At 46.2% G+C, this 21,458-nt stretch overlaps 1 protein-coding gene across 1 annotated transcript in view; it reads left to right on the top strand.

The window, feature by feature from the left end:
• The window catches only part of LOC142772347 (uncharacterized), a 47,972-nt gene extending 27,693 nt beyond the window's left edge, over nt 1-20,279 (top strand). The window contains exon 3 of the mRNA XM_075874542.1: nt 19,978-20,279. Within this exon, the coding sequence (XP_075730657.1) occupies nt 19,978-20,184 (207 nt within the window). The 3' untranslated portion in view covers nt 20,185-20,279. The remainder of the gene's footprint in view (nt 1-19,977) is intronic.
• Nucleotides 20,280-21,458: the final 1,179 nt, after the last annotated feature.

Genomic DNA, 21,458 nt, shown 5'->3' with positions numbered 1-21,458 from the left:
TCCCGCTTTGGTGTTGGTTGAGATATGTGTTTCGGGCCGCCAGGGAAAATACTGGGGACAGCAGTCGGCTTAAAGGAGCACTGACAGTTAATTTACTCATTCCAAGATTTTTGCATCAGCGAGTAGCTATAGACCCCGTAGCAGCTATTCGTGACCTAAAATGCAACTGAGGGATGAATAACTATCACTTTTATTGATTTAGATTACTGGGATCTAGCACTATTCAAAAAACGGCTGGCAATCCCAACATTTTTAGCGCTGGGAGCACCAGCAGTGGCGCTACCTCGCGGTCACCCCCAGATCACGCCGCAGCTAGAGTGGCTTGAATGGGGAGGTGTGATGAGTGCGGCGCTTTTTGCTTGCGAGTGCGTTTATTCTCTTCGGCGCCAGTCGGCGCCACGACAAAAACACTCGGATCGTACACGTCATTGCTACTACGGCATCATCACTCAGGATGGTATTTGTGGAATCTATCACACCGAAGACGTAGCACTAGTGACGATGTCGCAGGGCAGTCTATTTTTCGTTTTTTCTCCTTAGCTTTTCCACGCTGTTTGACATCGAATTAAAATAACCTACACACGACGAACGTCGTTCAAATTTGGCTAAGAAAACCTATGCATACCAAGTGATCGAATGATGGGCGCATCTCGATCTTGAAACTCGATGTCAGTGTTCATTTAAGGCGAACATGCTCCAGCGGTGCTTCAAGAACTTTTCCAGTCTTCACGTCTATGTACGTTGCAACACTGGCAAACTCACTCGTCAGCAAATGTTTTTCATGCACCTGAAAAACAAGTGAAGCGAGGGTCAGGTAGGTTTTCAAGACATGTGAAAAATGCGGCTTGCGAAATAGCATAAAACCAGTCGAATCTGCGTATAAAATAATAAACGAGACATGGTATGCAATAACATAGAGAATATTTGGCACTGAAAAACACAGAAAAGTGAATTTAGAAAGTGAAGCTAATACAGTGCAAACGAAGGAATCGCTAGAAGTAAACACTAATATTTATTTCAGAAGAACAAGAAAGTGTCGGGTAAGAACAGCTACACAGCTAAGCAAGTTCGTGTATGACGTTGTCAACACATTCAAACCTTTTAGCCGTATGGTTTCCGAATAGGTGCGTTTCGTACGGTCTTCAGCGTTTGCTTGCTTGCACAAGCGGCGCAGTGGAAAAAACATTTGGCAGATCCCGCGTGCCTTGGGAATCGATGTTACGCTATTGGAGGGAAGCTGTGTTGTAACTTGTTATTGCGATGGCAATTATATAGACACTCTTGGCTGGATTTTGCCCCCGACGTCGGCGTCAGTGTCATGCACCATATATGTATACGTATCTGTATATATGAAAACTCAAGAAAGAAAAAAAATCTAAAAAAAAGCCCATTGGCGCGCGAAATCGATAGTAGGACCTCTGCGTCGTGAAAGCGAGGCTGAAACCACTGAGCCATACCGGAGAATTTTTTTTCTTTATTACTGAGCCATACCGGAGAACGTTCTTCGCCATTCAAACGGCGAGCTATTTATATCTACCACTACCGGTGCTGCGTTTTCGGCATTACCAGAAAGATGGCGCAATGAGCACGCGTCGCCACATCGCGCAGCGGCACCCGCTCTATTCTACTACGCGTAATTTGCCCGGCTTAGAGAAGGAGAGCTACGCTCCCTTGCGCACCCTTATCCCGCGGTGGCGAGGAAGGGAGGATCATTCGTGAGCACGAGTGAGTTCGTGTTGGTTCATAGTTATGATAAGCCGGAAAAAAAACATGGGACACAGACGAAGAGAAAACATAGACATAACTCGGAAAATAATCGAGACTTGACACAGTTCCGACATTTACTGATGTATCAGTGATTCATGTATCGACCGAAAAAAGATATCTTATTTGAATAGCAATTTTTGACAAGCCCTTTCTGCTGTTTTAGATGATTTTTACAACCACGTCTCTGTGTATATGTGTGAGTCGACGAGAATGAAAGTTAGTTGCAAGTCCAGTGCCTGTACCTTTGTAGTTTTGCTTCATCTCGGACCCATGCCTTTTTTGCACCATTCAATACATGAGCTTCAATGTGTTGCGCTTTGCTACAATTGTTGCCGACTCAGCTGTATGATAGGAGTAAGAGTTTACTGTTTTTCAGAATGGATGGGCCGCTCTACAATCAGAATTGAGGTTTCACTAACATTACTGTCTGCTTGAACCGCAGTTCTGAGACTCGGCTCGGCTATTTGGTAAAGTACTTGGATGTCACGCATAATGCCGGGGGTTAAATTCCTGCTGGGAGCAGCATATTTATTGTATGCGTTTGTTGGGGCAGCGCTGGCGATGTCACCTTTTAGGTGCGAAGCTCTTCAGGAGAAACCTAACTGGCGTTCATCCGGCACGAAAAAGCCCGAACCAGAACAGAATACCTGCACAACTGCAACAACAACAAGAAAAAACGAAAATATGTCTAAATATCCCACTTTATGTGTACGTTATCAACAATAGCAAGCACAGTACATAATCACGTGTGCCGTTCGTCTTTCCGTGCGTGCATGAATCTGTCAACGCGTTCATTCAATCATCTGTCCGTCTATCCATCTCTTCGTCCGCCCATCTGACGGTCCGTTCACCGTGCTTCTGTCCTTCCACGCATCCTTGCGTACATACATCTCTTCATGCGTGCGTCCCTTCGTATCTATTCATCCTTTACACTAGTTGAGGACTTCAATGTATTTCAGAACCGTTATTTTCGCCCACTCATCGCCACGCACCTAATGAAGATGCGGTGATTTTTATTTACGCTTTGAAATAAAATTACCAATGCCTGTTTGCGCCGTTCCGTGATTGACGTATACTACAGTTGATCTTAACCCTCACTTCACGACTGTATTGTAGGAGCACATATCTAATCATTATGAAATTGGACAGCCATCACTGCATTCGTAATGAATGCTCCATGAACATCACGGTCTATTTAAAAAGCTGTTACGAGACCTGGCGCAGATCTGTGGTAGAATACATCGTTGCCATGAACAACTCCTAGGTTTGATTTCTGCTGTAGCACTGACATTTTAAATGCGAAGCATTTCTTAGCAAACTTCAGTGAATTGGAGCGTATCTATCTATCTAGCCGTCCACGACTTTTAGCTCTCCTGGCCGTTTCGAAAACGGTATATATAGCGAAATTCATAAGGCATAACGTGATTGTATGATAGCCATATATGACTAGTCATAACAATAAAATCATGATACGTAGGTCAGGAATGTCATGATTTAAGTTTTATGGTCTCACGGCTCTTCCGGTAGTTTCGTACACATCATGTTTTGCTAAACTGCTATAGTATGACATGACTGCATGGCGAACAGAAGTGACAGACCCTAACCTGGATATTATGACATTCATGTCATAACTTTCACGTTATGACTAGTCATGATTACATGCCACGGTCATGGTGCGCTCGCAGCCGTTTCGCTAGCTTCACACATACCAAATTTGTTATTACGGAACGTGAATGAACGACGAAGGAACATGACTGGTGCGAACATGGTAATCATAAGATTCGTGTCATTTATTTAGAACATGACTACATGCCACGCTCGTAATGCGCTCGCGGCCATTTCGATAGCTTTACAAACACCACATTTGGTGTTACGTGACCTAAATAGACGACGAAGGTAAATAACACGCCTAAACATGATAATCACGATATGCGTGTCATGTGGAACATGAAGACATGCTGCGCTCATGGCGTGTTTGCGGCCATTTCACTAGCTCCACATATGCCATATTTGGTATCAGGTGGCGTGAATGGACGACAAACGTACATGACTGGTGCAAACATAGTAATCTTCAGATTCGTGTCATGTAGAGCATGACTGCATGCCACGCTCGCAATGCCCTCACGGCTGTTTCGCTAGCTTCACAAAGACCACATTTTGGGTTACGTGACTTAAATAGACGACGAAAGTAAATATTAAGTCTAAACATGATAATCATAATCATGACAAGCGTGCCATGTAAAAAATGACTATGTGCTACGCTCATAGCGTGCTCACGGCCCTTTCGCTCACTCCACATATACGAAGTTTGGTACAGCACGACGTGAATGAAGGACGAAGGTAAATGACAAGTCTTGGCATGATAATCGTGATGTGCGCGTTATGTAGAACATGAACACACATGCCGCGCTTATCATGTGCTCAAGCCTCTTTCGCTTGCTCCACATATACCAAATTTGACCCCGCCATGGTGGTCTAGTGGCTAAGGTACTCGGCTGCTGACCCGCAGGTCGCGGGATCAAATCCCGGCTGTGGCGGCTGCCTTGCCGATGGAGGCGGAAACGTTGTAGGCCCGTGTACTCAGATTTGGGTGCACGTTAAAGAACCCCAGGTGGTCGAAATTTCCGGAGCCCTCTACTACGGTGTCTCTCATAATCATATAGTGGTTTTGAGACGTTAAACCCCACAAATCAATCAAATCAATCATCATATACCAAATTTGCCATCACGTGACGTGAATGGATGACGGAGATAAGCGACACGTCCAAACACGGTAATCATGACATGCGTGTCATGTATAACATCACTTCACGCAACGCTCATAGCTCACTCGCAGCCGTTTCGCTAGCCCCACGTATCAAGTCACGTGAGACAACAAAGAAAAATGACACATCCAAACATGATATTCATGGCACGGAAGTCATGTACGACATAAGTCACGATGCCTCCTAACGTTATGCTTTCTTCAAAGTGACAAATCAACCTTCCTCAACCATGCTCCGCGTATCATTGACGTACGTAGGATGTTCCATTTTCTTAAAATTCGTCGGGTCAACGCAGCTGATGTCAGCTGTATCATAATGGTCATGCGTGAAAATTACTCATGTTTGTACTCCCTGTTGATATAAACTGTCAATCACCTGAGGCACATAGCAGCATACCAGTGGTACTGTCCAGCGGTAAGTTTTTTACGACGAACGGGATGGGATTGCTAAAGTCTTCGTGTCATGACCAGAAAGTCTTATTCGTAAGACAATCTTACCCTCACATATTAATTTTGGTTCACCAAGGTTAAGCCGGGGGTGATAATGAGAGTACCAAGTCGTAGATAGTGTCGTGGAGGAGAAAGACACAACGCCCGTTCGTCGGGCAAGCTGTTCCATTCTCCTCTTCCTTCGCTTCTTCCTTGCTCTAGCTACCCGCACGCCACAGCCCCAGCCTCTTTCTTGGTCGTGACACTCGGCTACAACTGCGCGCACGGAGATACTGACAGCTTTCTTGTGGGTGGGGTGGGCTGCTTCATTTGGGTGGGTCCTAACCCACAGCATCGTGGATCTGGTATCTCCGAGAAACGTCCCTGGGGGGCAGCTTAGGCTGCATCAGAGTGGTTGGTCCTGGAGACCTGCCCGAAGTGCATCCAGTGGGCGATGTTGGCCGCCTTGGAACGGTGGGTCTTCGTGATGCTGACTTGGCTGGTGGATCTCCTATATGCGGGTCTGACAGGAGGGCCTGACTAAATAGCAGTGGTCTGCCTCGACAACACTGTGAATTTGTATGATCCGCAAGACATGCTTCTGACGATCGGCTCTGGGTTTGTCGCCAAGGTATCGGGGAATGCGGCATACCCGTGAAAAAATGCCGGAACAGTATTCTTGGAGGCTCTGTGGCTGGCATGGCCTCTCGGTGCTTCCTTTCGGTGACACCCGCATGATTGTCAGTGCGGAGAAGACGGTCAAGACTGTCGGCGAGAGTTTTATCAATGGGCTGCTCCCTCTTTTCGGTTCGTTGACCTCCGACGGCTCTGGAAGGGGTCTAGATGGCTCTTCCGGTGCCGTGGCTTCAAAGTCCAGCGCAGGTTTTATTCCGTCGGCAGACCGTGGGAATAGCGAGATGGCAACTTTTCTGCGCTAGTTCCATGAAACCTCCCCGAACTCCCGTGTGTTCAACCCATGGCACTACATCTCGTCCACCTATTGATGGTCCGCCGCGAGGTACTGTGCTTTTGATTCTATCTGACCAGCGGCTCTTCTCAGCATGTTTTAGCATCTGCCAGAATGGTGTCACTGATTAACATGGCATTGGACTCGTCTGGCGTCTGGAGTGACTGCACAATGAGTACGAGTATATCCGGCACATCCAGGTAACCGAGGGAAGATGAGCTCGGGCTACGCTTGTCGTTTTTGTACTGTGTCGGACACCGGCACAGTGTAAGAGCGCTGCCCGAGTGTATTGTCTGTATGGGGGCAGGGTGAGAAGCTTGCTGTCGACACGTTGCACTGTGCAGTATCAGCCTCGAGGTGATGCCTCTCCAGAGCTGAAGCTAGTTTGCGGTGAGGTTGGAATGGGCGGTGGAAGTGTGGTCGTAGCCAATGCGCCCGAAGGCTGCAATGAGCTTTGTGCTCCAGTCCGCCCAAGACTGCTGCCGCGTGCATTCATATTTGTGCAACTCCGCGGCACCATCTCGAAGGCGGCCAATAGAAACACAGCATTTCTGTTGGTCCGTCCAATTCTCGCGAGCTCCGAGGGCGTAGATGGTCGCCACTCAGTCGGCTTCATTTTTCTGGGACCCGTGGACTTTGGGTATTTCACTGGTGGCTTGTGAAAATAGAACCATAGGTTCAAAGGCACAGAGTGGCAACGCGAAGCCACCCCGCTGGAGCTCGAGTTGTCAGAGGCTGTAGCAGAACTCTCTGCGTTGCTCGGGTGTGCTCGCCTCCAGGTAGTATTTTATTTCATTTTATTTCACCTTCAGGACCGAAGTGTTACAGAGGGGAGTGGTTAACACAACATACAAGTGTAAAACAGAAACAAAGCAGCAAAAGTGGTTATAGGCAATACAAGAAATAATTTGTCAGTTGAGTCCTGGAGTGATGATCTCCTTAATGGCCAAGCAAAACTTTAAGTGGTCCTTGATAGAAACAATAGTGCCGGTAAGGTGGTTCCATTCGTGAGACGTCCTGGGAATAAATGATTCGTGACGAGTTCTGGTATGGCAGTGCATTATTCCAACCTTATGGACATGATCCATGCGAGAGGAAACGTAAGAAGGAGATGATAAAAGGTTTTCACGCAGGTAGGAATCCTAGAAATGTAAGTTATAAAATAAAGCAAGGCGAAAAAACTTACGTCGGGATGAAAGGGGAAGAAGTAGTAAGAAGTTTTTCATGGAAGTTACGCTTGATGTTCGGCTGTAATGGCTATAAATGAAACGAGCGGCGTTATTTTGGATTAGTTCAAGCGATTGAATATAGCTTGCGAAGGGAGGGTCGCAGATGGATGATGTGTAATCCATTTCACTCCTAATGATTGTTTTATATAAATTTAATTTTAATGAGAACGCAACAGAAGAGAAAATTCGCCGGATATATCCTAACATGCGGTGAGCATTGCTATTTATCCTATTAATGTGTAGAGGCCAGGAAAGTGTCAAGGTTATGTAGACGCCAAGTTGCTTGTAGAATTTTACGGCTTCTAGGGGAATGTTATTAAGATAGTAGTTTGGCGGAGGGACAATTTTACGGGTTACAGGCATTGTTTTACATTTAGAAACGTTCAGTTGCATCAGCGTCACACCAGTTAGAGATAGTGTTAATGTCGTCTTGTACGGATTTGTTATCGTTGTTATCTTCTTATCGTTATTATTTATTTATTTAATTATTGATTGATTTATTTATTTATTTATTTTATTTGAACATGCTGCAGGCTTTTGACGGCTCATGCAGGAGTAGAAACAAGAAGATACATACTAATTATCGAAAGAAAGTACATACCGGAAGAACAAGAAAGAAGATGTATTTACAAACAGCTCATAATTCAAAATGGACACACTGTATTAAGTTCATAAATGATTGAATAGTGTTACAGCACACAATGTTGAAGTGGCTGTAACAATCTTAACACACAATTACAAAGTGGCTACGTCCAGCATAGCGTCTGCGGCGCTCGATTCTGGAAGAATGTCGAGGAAGACGGTGGTGCTCGTCACTGTCACGGCGTTTACTTTGATGCGAAGTCGCATGGTTGTACGCGGCAGGTGCGCGGCGCTCTACGAGGCACCAGAACAGTGCTGGTTCACGTCCGCGGAATGTGCGATACTAGTAGTACTCACGACGGTGACATGCACGTCCAAGGAAGCATGAACAGCGTTTCTTAGTGGTTCATGTGTAGGGAGAGTACCGGCAACGGAATGCTACCGTCGTAAGCTTGAACAGCATTCCCGCAGGACAGGAGCCCGTACGTATTACGGCCGCGAAGTGGTTGCATGGAGTCCGTTTGTGCATCTTGGTACCGCAGCGGAGGCATGAACGCCGTCCACTGATGGTCCGATGGACAGCTGAAGTGGCGGCCGGGTTGATGACTCCATCGCCAAGGAAGCGTGAACGGCGATCCTGGATAGAGAAGTCCGCGCTGCCAACGACCCACGAGGCTACGGACTCGATCCACAAGGTTCAATTGTTGAGCTTCGCCATTGTCGTGAGCGAAAAAGACACAACACCCGTTCAACGGGCAAGCTGTTCTGTGCTCTTACTTGTTTTGCTTGCTTTAGCTACCCGCGTGCTGAAGCCCCAGCGTATTTTTGTTCTTGAGTATAGACCCATTTCATGTTTGTAAACACAGGTAGACCGTCGTCGACATTATGAGTAGAATTATAGCTACGTACGCACGTAACTTTCGCCGTAAGCGCTGAGGGTTGCGATGTGCGCCAACAAAACGACGTTATGAGACGCCATAAGCGTTGTGAAAACCATAAGCGCTGAAGGCTGCGATGTGCGCCAACAAACAATAGTAAGTTGTGAGACGCGCCTCACATCCAACCGCGACACCACTAGTCGGAATACTGTTCTTTTTTTCTCGTTGCTTGACTGCGAAAACCACATGCACCATTGAAAATCCAGCAGAAACTGCGGTAGGCAGAGCGTCTTTTGCCTACCAAGACAGCGCCACCACATTTTCTTGACGTAAGTCCGGTGGCATATGTCTATAGATAGATAGATAGATAGATCAATATATATATATATATATATATATATATATATATATAGATATATATATATATATATATATATATATATATATATATATATATATATATATATATATATATATATATATATATATATATATATATAGATAGATAGATAGATAGATAGATAGATAGATAGATAGATAGATAGATAGATAGACGCAAATGAATTATTCGCATTTTTAAAACAAGTCATACGCCCGCTTTGCATGCGGTCTTCTTGAGCATGTTCCTTACGATTTGGACGTGAGGTGTCACGGAAGTTTATAACAATCATGTGCTGTGTTTTAGATTTGAAGAAGCTTATGAACGAGGCACGTTATATCTCGCACTGTCGCCGCCGCTGGTACTCTTAGCGGCAACTAGATGGCTCGGCGGTAGAGCGCTCACTCCGGTGCCTCTCGTAAGACCAGAGACCGCTAGGGCCGCTGTGCTGGGCTGCTCTATATTTTTGTAGTGGCACTCAAGTCCATGCAAGCGTTTTGCTCTTTGATTCTCCTCGAATTTTTACTCTACTGGCTGGCGCGGTGCTGAATTCTTCACTTGATTGTTGTAGTCGCAATAAAATCAATTTGCGCGCTTGTTTATTTAGCTCCTTGGCGCATTTTACGAGGTTCTGTCTTGAAAAAAAAACCACCAGGATGAAATCAGGATTAGGTAGAACACAGTGACTGATATTGTTTTTTGTGCTTCGATAGATACATGCTAAAATACTAAAACAATGAGTACCAACTATCGGTTCAGCGCTTTACTCTGTCTACGCTTCCGCTGTTAGAAAGGCGCAGGCGTAATAAGCGCTCTAATGTAACCGCATAAGCTCTACACTGAATTTTTATCATATATTGTGGTCCTCACAAGCTCAAAGAAGGTAGCCTAGGAATAATGTGGCGCTTTACATAATGAATTCACTGGTAGACCTGACGCCCTTATATACCAACACCCACGCGAAAAACCCATGTCACCTTACCAAAAAGCCTAAATGAAACTAGTGCGCGTCCCTGTATTCCGTCCCAATGAAACGAGGAGGTATTGTATTTCGTTACCTCTGTGACTTACCACCATCTCCCAGAAAGAAAAAAAGGTTGACTGCACGTTAAAAGCTTCTACTACCATGTCATCTTATAATTATAGTTTAGACACGTACCAACAGACACACGCTGGTGCTCACATACACTCAAGAAATGCGTGTGCGAAGGCATGCCCAACTGCACGCACACGATTACGCACACAGGCATGCTCGCATTCAGATATACACAAAGGAACGCACACGTAGGCATACTCCTACAGAGACATACAGGCGAGCGCACACGCACACACGTGCGTCAATACAGACATGCCAAACGTACGCGCCTACATAAACATACACATAAACTCCCACACGTACACACATCGGCGCAAATACTGCAGGAGATAATCGCAAGCAAACGCAGGCACACACGTGCACACATGAACGAACGCAGGCGCACACACATATAAACGAGGATGCACACACCCGCGCGCACACACATTCGTTAACAACTACAAATTTTAAACCACACACGATGGCTTACAGAGTGAATATTTTGAAAATAACGGACACGCGAGAACCCAACAAAGCTTTCTCACAGCACAGAGGAAACAGCATAGCATAAGTGACTCACTTAGAAAAAAATGGCAGCATATCCACAGAGTGAATGATAGATAGTGGGGTGAAGCAACCGTTCGTTCATTTGTTCTTGCTTCCGTCCATCCATACGTGCGTCTGTGTGGCCACCCGTGCGTCCATTCGCCCGTCCGTGCGTGCGTCTGTTCGTGCGTCCGCAGGTTCATCTGATCATCTGTCCCTGCGTTCGTCCATGCATCCGCTCCGGCGTCCATCCATGTGTCCATCCGTCCGTGCAGCCATCCGTGCGTCCGTCCATGCATCTGTCTGTGTGTCCGTTCGTCCACCTATTCAACACTCAAGTGCCACCATCTCGCATCTTTTCATCATCTATTCCTCATATAGAAGCACCGCTACCCAGCGGACATTCCATGAACTGAGCGAGAGGAGGCACACGCACACTTTCTTACGGCTTGCACTTCGTGTCTACTTCCCACCTTTAACCACCTCGAGTTCATGGTATTTACTAGATCACTGTATTCATGGCACTGCGGCCCAACGCTCGTTAAACCTCTCTAAAACCTAGGAGGTTACGCCCAGCGAGTATAACGTAGCAACCCTTTCTTTTCTTCTTTGCGTTCTTGAACAATAAAAAATTCGCAGCGTGCGCGTCAAATAAAAGTCAAACTATCCTGTCTCTCATTCCCCCTTAGCAGCCACTGGCATGTACATTGAACACTACCTTTTATTGTTCAACAACGCACAGAAGAAATATCTCACCGGAACCACCTTGAAGGTCAAAATGTTACACTTGTTGCACACTACTACAACGGCTACGAGGGACAAACGGGTGCCGCTAAAAAGAGCTTCGCCCCTAAATGCAAAATCCACGTTTATATGTACTCATTATGAAACTTAACGGACAGTGCAGAAATGCAATGGGCTCAACGCGATATAGTCTCCATGCAACTTCATCCAGATATGCTAGTATATGTAAGAAAATGGCTAACAATTATCTAGTAAAGAGCGCCGTGTTTGGAAGGAACGAAGTTATTTTTACGTTGTTTTAAAGGCACTGCCTCCTGCGAACGGCAGTTTTTTTCGCTTTGGGGGAATGTAAACTCATTTTACTCTTTTCTCTGACATTGTGCTGCACTCAAACGCGCTGCAGTCAATCATCGCCAAAAAGAACGAAACCCGGACTAAAACTCTAAAATACATTCGGAACGATGCGCCTGCAGGATTCACAGCGTGCGTGGTGGACGACAAAATTTGCAGCCTATCCACGGAGTGAATGACGGAGAGTGGGGCGAAGCATGTGTCCGTCCATTCGTCCTTGCTTCCATTCGTCCATGCGTCCGTCTGTGTTAGCGTCCGTGCGTCCATCCGCCAGTTCGTGCGTGTGTTTGTTCGTGTGTCCGCACGTCCACCTGTGCGTCCGTCCCTGCGTTCGCCCATGCATCCGCCCCTGCGTCCGTCCATGCGTCCATCCGTCGGTGCAGCCATCCGTGAGTCTGTTCGTGCATCTGTCTGTGTGTCCGTTCGTCTGTCTATTCAACACTCCAAGTACCACCATCTCGCATCTTTTCATCATATATTCGGCATATGCACCGCCATTCAGCGGACATTCCAAGGACTGAACGAGAGGAGGCACACGCACACTTTCTTACGGCTTGCGCTTCGTGTCTACTTCCCACCTTTAACCACCTCGAGTTCATGGTATATACTAGTTCACTGGTATATACTAGTTCACTATTAATGGCACTGCGGCCCAACGCTCGCTTAACCTTTCTAAAACCAAGGAGGTTATGCCCAGCAAGTATAACGTAGCAACCCTTTCTTGTCAAATAGCGCTCAATGTATATGCCAATGGCTGCTAAGGGGGAATTAGAGACAGGAGAATTCGGCTTTTAGTTAATGCACATGCCGCGAATTCTTTACCGTTCAACAACGCACAGAAGATATCTCTCACCGACACTACCTTGGAAGTCAAAATGTAAGACTGGTTACGCACTACTACTACGACTACGAGGGACAAACGGGCACCGCTATAAGAAGCTTTGCCCCTAAAAGTGACAGCTTTGACGTAAAGACGAAGCAATGAACGTGATAGCAACCAATTGGGAGGTCACGCGCAGAATGGCAAGCAGATCAATACGTGCCCCGCATTTTACACTCGAAGCGTACTCACAGGTACAGATGAACGCGATTAAGCGTCTCAGCTGTTACTTCGTTGTGCCTGAAAAGCGCACCCCTTTTCGCAAACGGAGATTGTGCAATGATTGCAGTCACCTTTGTGCACCCGGTAACTACAACAGAATTGTTCCAGGTCAAGCCAGAGGCCAGCCAAGACGTGCAATCCTCCCCACCGCGAGATAAGAGCTTGCAAGGGAGCGTCCATCACCCTCCTCTCCGCGGGGCAAAGCACGCGAAGGAGATGAAAGCACACGCCGCCGTAATCTGACGATGGGGCGACGTGCGCTCAGTGCGCCGAACTGCTAGTAATGCTGAAAACACAACAGTCCCCCGAGCTGCCCGTCAACAGTGATGGAGGGTAGATATGAGAAGCCTGCCGTTTAAACGTTGAAGAAGGTGACCCTTTGTGGCTCAGTGGATAATGTCCGGCAATCACGATGCAGAAGTCCCACATTCGAATCCGTACGCTGGGGTGTTTATTTTTTCTATTATTTTTCTTGCTTGCGTTTAGATACATATAGATATGTATGCAAGTATTGTGAGCGATGCCGACGCTAGCGGCAAAATTCAGCGGAGTCTGTCCATATATTTACTTACGCAATAAAACCGCGGGAAGCTAGTTTGCACACTCTTCACCTGATGTCAGGTTCACCTGAATGGCTGGTAGCGCGCTTCCCAGTCATTCAGCGCTGCGGATGCGTCGGCTACGCAATAGACAGGTGCAAAAAGAGGAGGTCAGAGGCACGGTGAGAGTGAGATGGCATAGATTCAGGAGTGGAGCTATTTTCCAAACTAAACAGATTTTATTCCTTTGTCACGGCCGCTTTTTGATCCAGAAGCCGTGGCTCTGTATAATGAAAGCGCTTACTGCTCTCTCCCTAACACACACAGCGTAGTAGTATGAACGAAGACAGAAGGGGAGGGCTCGCAAAGTGGCTGCAGCATGGCTGAATCAGTTGAGTCAGCGCTTCCTCCACAGAGGAAGCAAAGGTAGGAGAGGCTTTGACGTCACTCGTTGTGAAGCCGCGATGAAGCTGGAAGTCGGCCATATTGACTGGGCAAATTCTCCTCTCTTGTTTACATCCGAGTGTAAAGCAGAAGGCACGACTCTCTCTCTCTCTCTCTCTCTGGTTCGGAAAGCACGTGAGCTGCGCAGGGCGCGTGTCATGACGATCCGAAACTAATGGAACGGGGCTCAAGACTCTGGGCCAGCGCCCCACCTTCAGTGAAATCATTTCGTCCGAGTACAGCGAGTAACAGCTCACCGACAAAGAAGCAAGTACAAGAGAACGCGCGCTAGATGCACTGACAAAGGCGAGTGTTTTTATGTCATTTATTCAGCAACTGTACAGACAACACGATCGATCGTATGCCTTCTACAGTTGCCTTCCGCCACGCGGCCGACGCAGCGCCCGCAGTTCCCTCTAGTGTATATTAGGAAACTCTATGACCATAGCAACGCCGTCATTGTGCCGAGTGAGTATGGCCGCCGTGATGTAATTTCCTCCACACTTTTCACATAGCGCGCTAGTTGGGCATGCTCTCTTCTACCTTTTCTTCCTCCGTGGCTTCCTCTACTGCTTTGAGTGCCCAGGCAAACGCTCTCTTCAGGTAATCGAGTGCGCGTTCCTCCTCTGCTATCCACTGCCGCATGGTGGCGCTTTGCGAGTAGACTACAGGCTGCTGGCGCTGAACGGGCACACGCATTAGGAAGCTCCCAAATTCCTGTTCTCATGGGGGTTTATTAGCAGTCGTGCTTCTTGACGGCTTCACGGATACAGAGAGGATGGGAAGTAGCACGAACGTAGCGGCGGGCTGTTTTCACCATGCTCTGTGAGGCCGTGCTACCGGCTTTATATATGTGTTCGAGTCATATAGCAGTCGTGTTTTACCCATTATTCGCATGCCTCAGTATATATTATTGCTGTGTACCAGTCTGTATATCTGACAAAAAAATCAGATTGTCTTATTTTTCACTTCTCATCAGCCCAAGGAAAAAACTCCCCTGTCCTCTTATGGATTCACCTGAGACGACTTGTTTGTAGCTGGGAACCCATGGCAGATATCCACTCGGGTGTAGTGGCCAAGAAAACATGTAGTATCCCATACACGGTTACGGCATTATTGCTTACGAAAAAAAAGTTGTAAAAGGAACCCAATTTCGAAAAAAAACAAAGATTCAGAAAGTGAGAAAAGAACAATAAAATAATCACTAATATAATAACTATACCTTGATTTTGGGAGCCGTCTAGACAGCTGAGTGTGTCAAACCAGGTTCTATGGAATGTGTGTCTCATATTTATTGACATTTAGAAAATTACTTCCCGACTCTTCTTTTTCTGAGTATTTGATAAAGCGGGCCTTATGTTGAAATATTTTAGTGTGTGGAATGAAACTGCACACCACTTCGTTTATATCTTTGTGGCGATTTCTCAAAACAAAGGCACTAAAATTTAGAGCAGTTCCTGTGGTTAACATAAACCTAGCTTTGCAGACAAAAAAGCTAGTAGTGCTTTCCTAATTACTGCATAGTTACGAGATGAGACAAAATAAATTCTCATACTTTCCAATTCTTCGCAGAACTGACAAAGAGGGGAGAGTGTCAGACCAGCTATGTGTAAATAAAAATTTAATGGGGGAAACACGGCACCGAAATTTCGAGATAGTAAATTCAAGTTTTTTCGACTGACTCCACTAAGATTTGCATGCAAATTAGAGACGACTGAAAGAAAAAAAAACTATCCTCGTTTTCTTCTGATTCAGTGCACTAGATGTTTTCTACTTGCTTCCGGGGTATTTCTGCCCCTAACATGGTATTCTTACTGCCTCATGGATTGGACACATAGCTAGCTTTCTGCCCCTCAGCTGGTTATGCACTGCCCTCGAGATCAGCCCATTTCAACCAAGCGAAGATGTTAGATGATGCCATCAAGTTAAGTGACCTTCCGATAGGTCCCAAACATGTATTATATGTGAAGTCATGTGATGACGTTTTCACGTAAGGATGATTTCTGCATCACTCGTGTTCACGCCGCAGGCGCCAGAAGACGCTGGATGTCGCCGGCGATCAATTATTGCCTTTGATGAGACATTTAAAGCTATCGCCTCAATGCACTGTACGGTTGTAGCTTTGTGAAATTTCAGTTCGGGGGAGCGGGCTGACAGTAATCTTTGTACTACACTCTAATATGTAGCCGTCATTTACAACCCGAGTATTTTATAGACTATTATTAGTGGCGTCTGAAGACTACTCGTCACGTTTGGCACCATGGCAATCGGAATCACTAAATGGGAGCGCGCTGCATCCGAAATGCGAATAAATGAGTTTATCAGTAGCAACGCTGCCTCGCGATCGCTTGCGTGTGAAACGCTAACATTCGAACCCCGAAGCTTAATGGTAGCCCATGGGCACCACATAGCCATTTGGCCCCTACTCTCCCCGCTACCGAATTAAGATGCCAGAGAGAAGCAGAAAGAAACAGAGCTGGACAGCCGGATATTAAGGCTTCAACAATCCGTCCACGAATACACAGACAAGCTTAAGCAACTGACCACCAGGCTGCATTTTAGACGCGCTCGCTCGATTCCGTGCCGACGGGTTGTGTCCTCACAAGCTCCGACGACAGTGAAGGTCTGGCCGACTGGGTTGATCTTACGGCACCTCCTCACGCCGGTTTCCGACGACGACGACAGCGTAGCTGTGTCCGACTGGACTAGCCCTACGCCATCTTCGGTTGCCGACAAGAACTCTCGCCAGTGGTGCCCCATCCTCGGACTGCTGCGACCGTGTTCATCTTTCCTATCTTTACTTCCGTCGCTCCCCATCCCTGCGCCTCTCCCTCTATATATATATACATTTTAATCCTATCATTTGAAACTCTCCTTACCCCCATCGCTTGTGAGCTACTGTTGAGATGTCGTACCAGATGTAGACAGTTACATGGCTCACTTTTCTCTACTTTTTCCTTTAATAACCACATAAGAACCACACCAGACCGCATTTTTCATGCCTGTCACCTTGGCTGAAGTTCAGTGTAGGCTTCAGACTTCAGACTTTACCAGCACCTGTTCAAAGTACAGGCGAATATCGCAGAAATCGTACCACGTATGGAGCTGTTCTGGTTTATTTTATGATGGTTCCATTGTTTAAGCTCTCAAATGGTGAAATCACCTTCCATAGTTCCTCATTTTCTGACACTTGCTTTTTTTCTTGGTGGCAACACATGTCAGGCTTTGCGACGGAAACGGATGATGACCCATAATGCTAGAAGCAGTCTAGTGACATTTTGTAGGACTTAGTGCATGAACTCCAGGTTTGCGCATAATGTGCTTCGCCACTAGAGAGTAGCATCGGAAAACATTAGGCACCCAAGCTTTTATTATTAGCTCATGGCTAATGCTTCTCTCAAAAATCGACTTTCAGTTTGTCAAAAAAGCAACTCTGAGTCTAACGAACGTTACGGTGAAAAAACGGTCCTCCGAAGATTATTTGCATGAGCTATCTGGTTTGGGCCTAGCTAGCAGACGACGCGCGAGCGCCTCGATCAAGTAGTCGTGAACGACTTAGGCCTTTGAAATCAGCTGAGTGCCCAGAACAACCAGTGCTTCACGATTCTCGTTTCCAAGTTTTCATTACACCTTTAACAATGCGACTACAGCTGAAAACTCATCTTTACAGCAGCTTCGAATGCAACCGCGGCATTCGTTTCCGTGAGAGACGACGCGGCGGCATCTCTACTCCCCTTGTGGTGCCTGACGGCGAAACACCGCACTGGCACTGACGGCCACTTCCCATTGAAATCCGCTCCTTCGACCGGGCACTCAAACAATTGAGGAGGCGCTGGTCGAGCTGAAGCGAGACGCCAGCGCCGGCAAGCTGACCCTTGTGATCTGTTGCGTCAATGGACCTGCAGATGTTAAAGCTTAAAAATGGTGATGTAGGAAACGCAACCATGGAGGTCTACGGTGATTAATAAAGAGCGCCTCTTTATAGAGTTTTATGTCAACGGATTACAGCATCCCATACTACTCCGGGTTCCCTTTACAGGGAGATGAATACGATATTTTCTTTAATGCTCACTGCGAAAAGCTCGCTTAGTTAGCTTCGATGCCAAGGCCGACAGGACCTCTTGAGTTCACTTCTGAGGGCACCTGTGGCCACTCTGTTTCACGAGTTCTGTTGGTGCCGAGTTTATAGGGTGAAGCCCCTTCTGGAACAACGGCGCCCACTCGTAACATGTATGCCGACCACTGATACTCATATCGATGTCCAAAAACATCAACCGTCCGCACGTGGCAATCGGTTAGTTAATATGAATCTGCCGAAAATGTCATCAAATACGCCAAAAATCATTTCCTCTTTTTGATTGATTGAACTGTCAAAATTGAACAACTCGAGGAAGCGATCGACAAACTGGAGCATGTTGAGGAGCAGGCATTCTGCAACTGCATGTCAAGGCGAACCAATAGAGATCTTTAGCTGACTGATTTCGCGCTCCGTTCCCCGGTCCATTCAAATGCTCAACGTTACCGAAGCGCAACGCGCGTTTTCAGTTTCAGGCAAGCGTCGTTCAGTCAACGCTCTTGCAACGCCAGTGGCGCATGAAAGTTGCTTTAAAAGGAAATAAACAAAAATCTTATCTTGCAGCAAAATAAAAAACTCTGCTTTAAAGAAGTGTAAACTCATTTAGTGGCGACGCATGAACATTTTTTTTCTTTTTTCTCACCTTCACTTGGAGCTAGACTACAGTCAAATCCTTCAAGGCAGCCCAAGCGAGTTTCGAACCCCCTGCCCTGAAGCAGTGCGTTCACCACGTTGCTTTGTGGCAAATAAAAATAAACAGCTTTACTGATTAGGTGCAACAGCGGCAGCTGTTAAATACTAAATTGTTACTATTGTTACGTAAAATCACTATCGAAGTTAGCAAAATCCATTTGACGTAAATACCCAAGAAGCATGTCGAGACGCTCCTTTATTGTCCCAATTGTGAGCTCTAGATGGTTTCGTGAAACTTCAGCCCACATGCGCAGATTCTCGAAGGAATTGGCTGCAATGATTTCCTGGAAGAGGCACAGATCCTTTTGTGTCTTGAAGGGCCGTCGGTGCTTGCGTGTTTGCCGAACAACCACTGCGTTGCTCAAGCAGCGCGAAATCGCGGCACAGGAGGCTGCCATTTTGGTAATTTCTCCTCGCGTCACGTGATCCTTCGCTCGCTACGATGGTCCGCTCACAGATTCAGGACCTGACCGTATAAGCATACGCAGGGGCGCAACTACCGAGTGGCTGAGGGGAGAAGGAGGCAAAGTACGGACAGCTAAAAGTGCCTAGTAACAAATAGTTCAACACGGGTGCAAAGCATGAACTCAATCTTGCTCAATCACAGGCGTGCGCAGGGTTCTCCTTCAAGGGGGCTAAGTTACCTTTACCTGTTATGTTATTGTATGGAGCTGACTTGCCCACCTCCTTTTCGGAACCATGCTAATGATATCCTTATTGTTATATACACGGCGGATGATCTTTTTCTGCTTGCCACGCACTCATGACATGCTATACGTGTGTTTATGTACGTGAAGCTAATTAAGAGGTCATCAACTCACCGGCACAGTCATGTAGATGAAGTCATACACCACATAAATATCATGATCATTATGTAAATAAGTCCCGTCTTACTCCAACACATTCGGTAAAAATTCTAATAAGTGAGTCACCAGAGCACGAAGTCGTTGGTGGCTAGATAGATAGATAGATAGATAGATAGATAGATAGATAGATAGATAGATAGATAGATAGATAGATAGATTTCTGCACTTTCTGGAAATGCTTGACCTTGACCACAATTCAAAAGTCCGTCCATTCGCAAGCATTCAAAGCAGCAGCCGCATCAAGTTTAACAGAGTACAGTGCTGGGTAATTTGTTGCATTGTGTGCCAATGATATTTGGTGGCAGGTGAAATTCGCAGGCAGAAATAAAGACAAGACAAGGGTACGCCTACCCGATGCGTGACAGCTGGAGCTTGCTGCTTCTTGCGAGGTGTCAACGTAAACTGTTTATAGTATTGGTCGAAATTTGGGTTCAATTTGTACTCGCCTAGATCGAGCTGCATAGAACAAACTCCGTATCAGGGTGCTGAAGACAATATGACACTCCTGAAATTTACTTCTTAACTTGTTCTCAATATTTGCATGCAGGAGCCGCTTCGAGCCTTCCAGCCCGAGTACCTGTGGGAGCCAAACACAGCGAACCGTGTCAACGCCTACTTCGAGGAGCTCGAAGAGATGGGCATCATTGCCGAGGAGTCCTCCGAGGAAGGAGAAGGTATCCTGTACGACGCAACAGAGGCTCTCGAGGTCTCTATCGACCACGACGAGCCTCTTGTATTCCAGCCGGACTTCTGAAGACATCGGTGGTCTTCGAATGAAGTTTTTTACGAGGCTTCTTCGATTGCAACTCGTGAATGACTTCTGCAAATACTTATCTGTTTTTACTCACATTTCCAATGCTTATGCTCCAATTTTCAACGCTGGTAGATCATTGATGCGCAGTTATCACGACCTAGAACCAGCAAAACATTTTTGGCTTATAATAAACAAATCGTCGTCGCGTGCAGTGCGTCTGAGACCTCTTTTTACACTTGAACTTCCCATATTCATATTTTCACTTAGCGAATACTAATCATCTGGTACAACTGTGAGAGTTGTACGCGCATATATTAAGCGCGACACCATCGAAAGTATTGTACGCTTACCGCTGCCGTATTTCCAGGTTGTCTGTGACTATGGTGACAGGGCCCGTCAACTCAGTACTATCGCTAGAGTGAGAGGCCCGTCACCATTGTGAAATAGTAACAGGGATGGGGCCCATCATAATAGAGATGCAGTTATAGCAATGGCCCCATCATAGTAAAGCAATGACTACCGTTAGGGGACCCATCGCTGTACACACTAAACCAATTCTGACCCATAAATATGTAAAAAAAGGGTGCGACACTTTGACCACGCTATTCACCCCTCAGCACCTTAAAGGGGACCAAAAGGGTGCATACACAAAAATATGTCAACTAGGGTGCAAAAAGGGTGCAACAACTAATAGGTGCTAATCAGCAGCCATTAGGGTGCACATTCGCCAACAAAACTTTGTGAGCAACGTGGTCAAAGAGCTTAACCAACAGTTTTGAAAGGTCCCTTAGTTATACAATTGGTCTCATTAGCGCCCCACTGCTGTCGCGGATATTCGAATAGTGGTAGTGCCCGGCTGAACGTAAGTTCTACATTGGTGCTGGCATTCGCGGTGCCTCTTCCTCGTTGCCTCACGGCCGGAGCTGACCACGCTGTGCGCTACCAGCTCACTAGCCGATTGCGGAGTACACAGATTGTAGAGCTACAACAGGATTTTGACTTACACATATAGAGCTCTTCGCCTCATTTGCGCCTAACATTGCAAACAAAACTTTGCTCGTGACTATATGTATAATTTATACACTTTTTAATGCAAAGAAATACAAACGAACAAGACCGTGGTAGAGAAAATGGTTTTTGTGTAGTAAAAATATTTATTAACCTTGAATTGTATCACATTGACATGTGTTACCAATTTTTATGACAGGCTATGGGCTTTGACGTTCCATTACTCTTACAATAAAGGAACGTTTTCTTGCTTTTGTTTACATAAA

The sequence above is a fragment of the Rhipicephalus microplus genome, chromosome 9 (assembly GCF_043290135.1).
Source record: "Rhipicephalus microplus isolate Deutch F79 chromosome 9, USDA_Rmic, whole genome shotgun sequence".
Lineage (NCBI taxonomy): Eukaryota > Metazoa > Arthropoda > Arachnida > Ixodida > Ixodidae > Rhipicephalus > Rhipicephalus microplus.
Note: the sequence above shows the minus strand (reverse complement) of the source record. Positions and strands in the feature narration are given on the sequence as shown.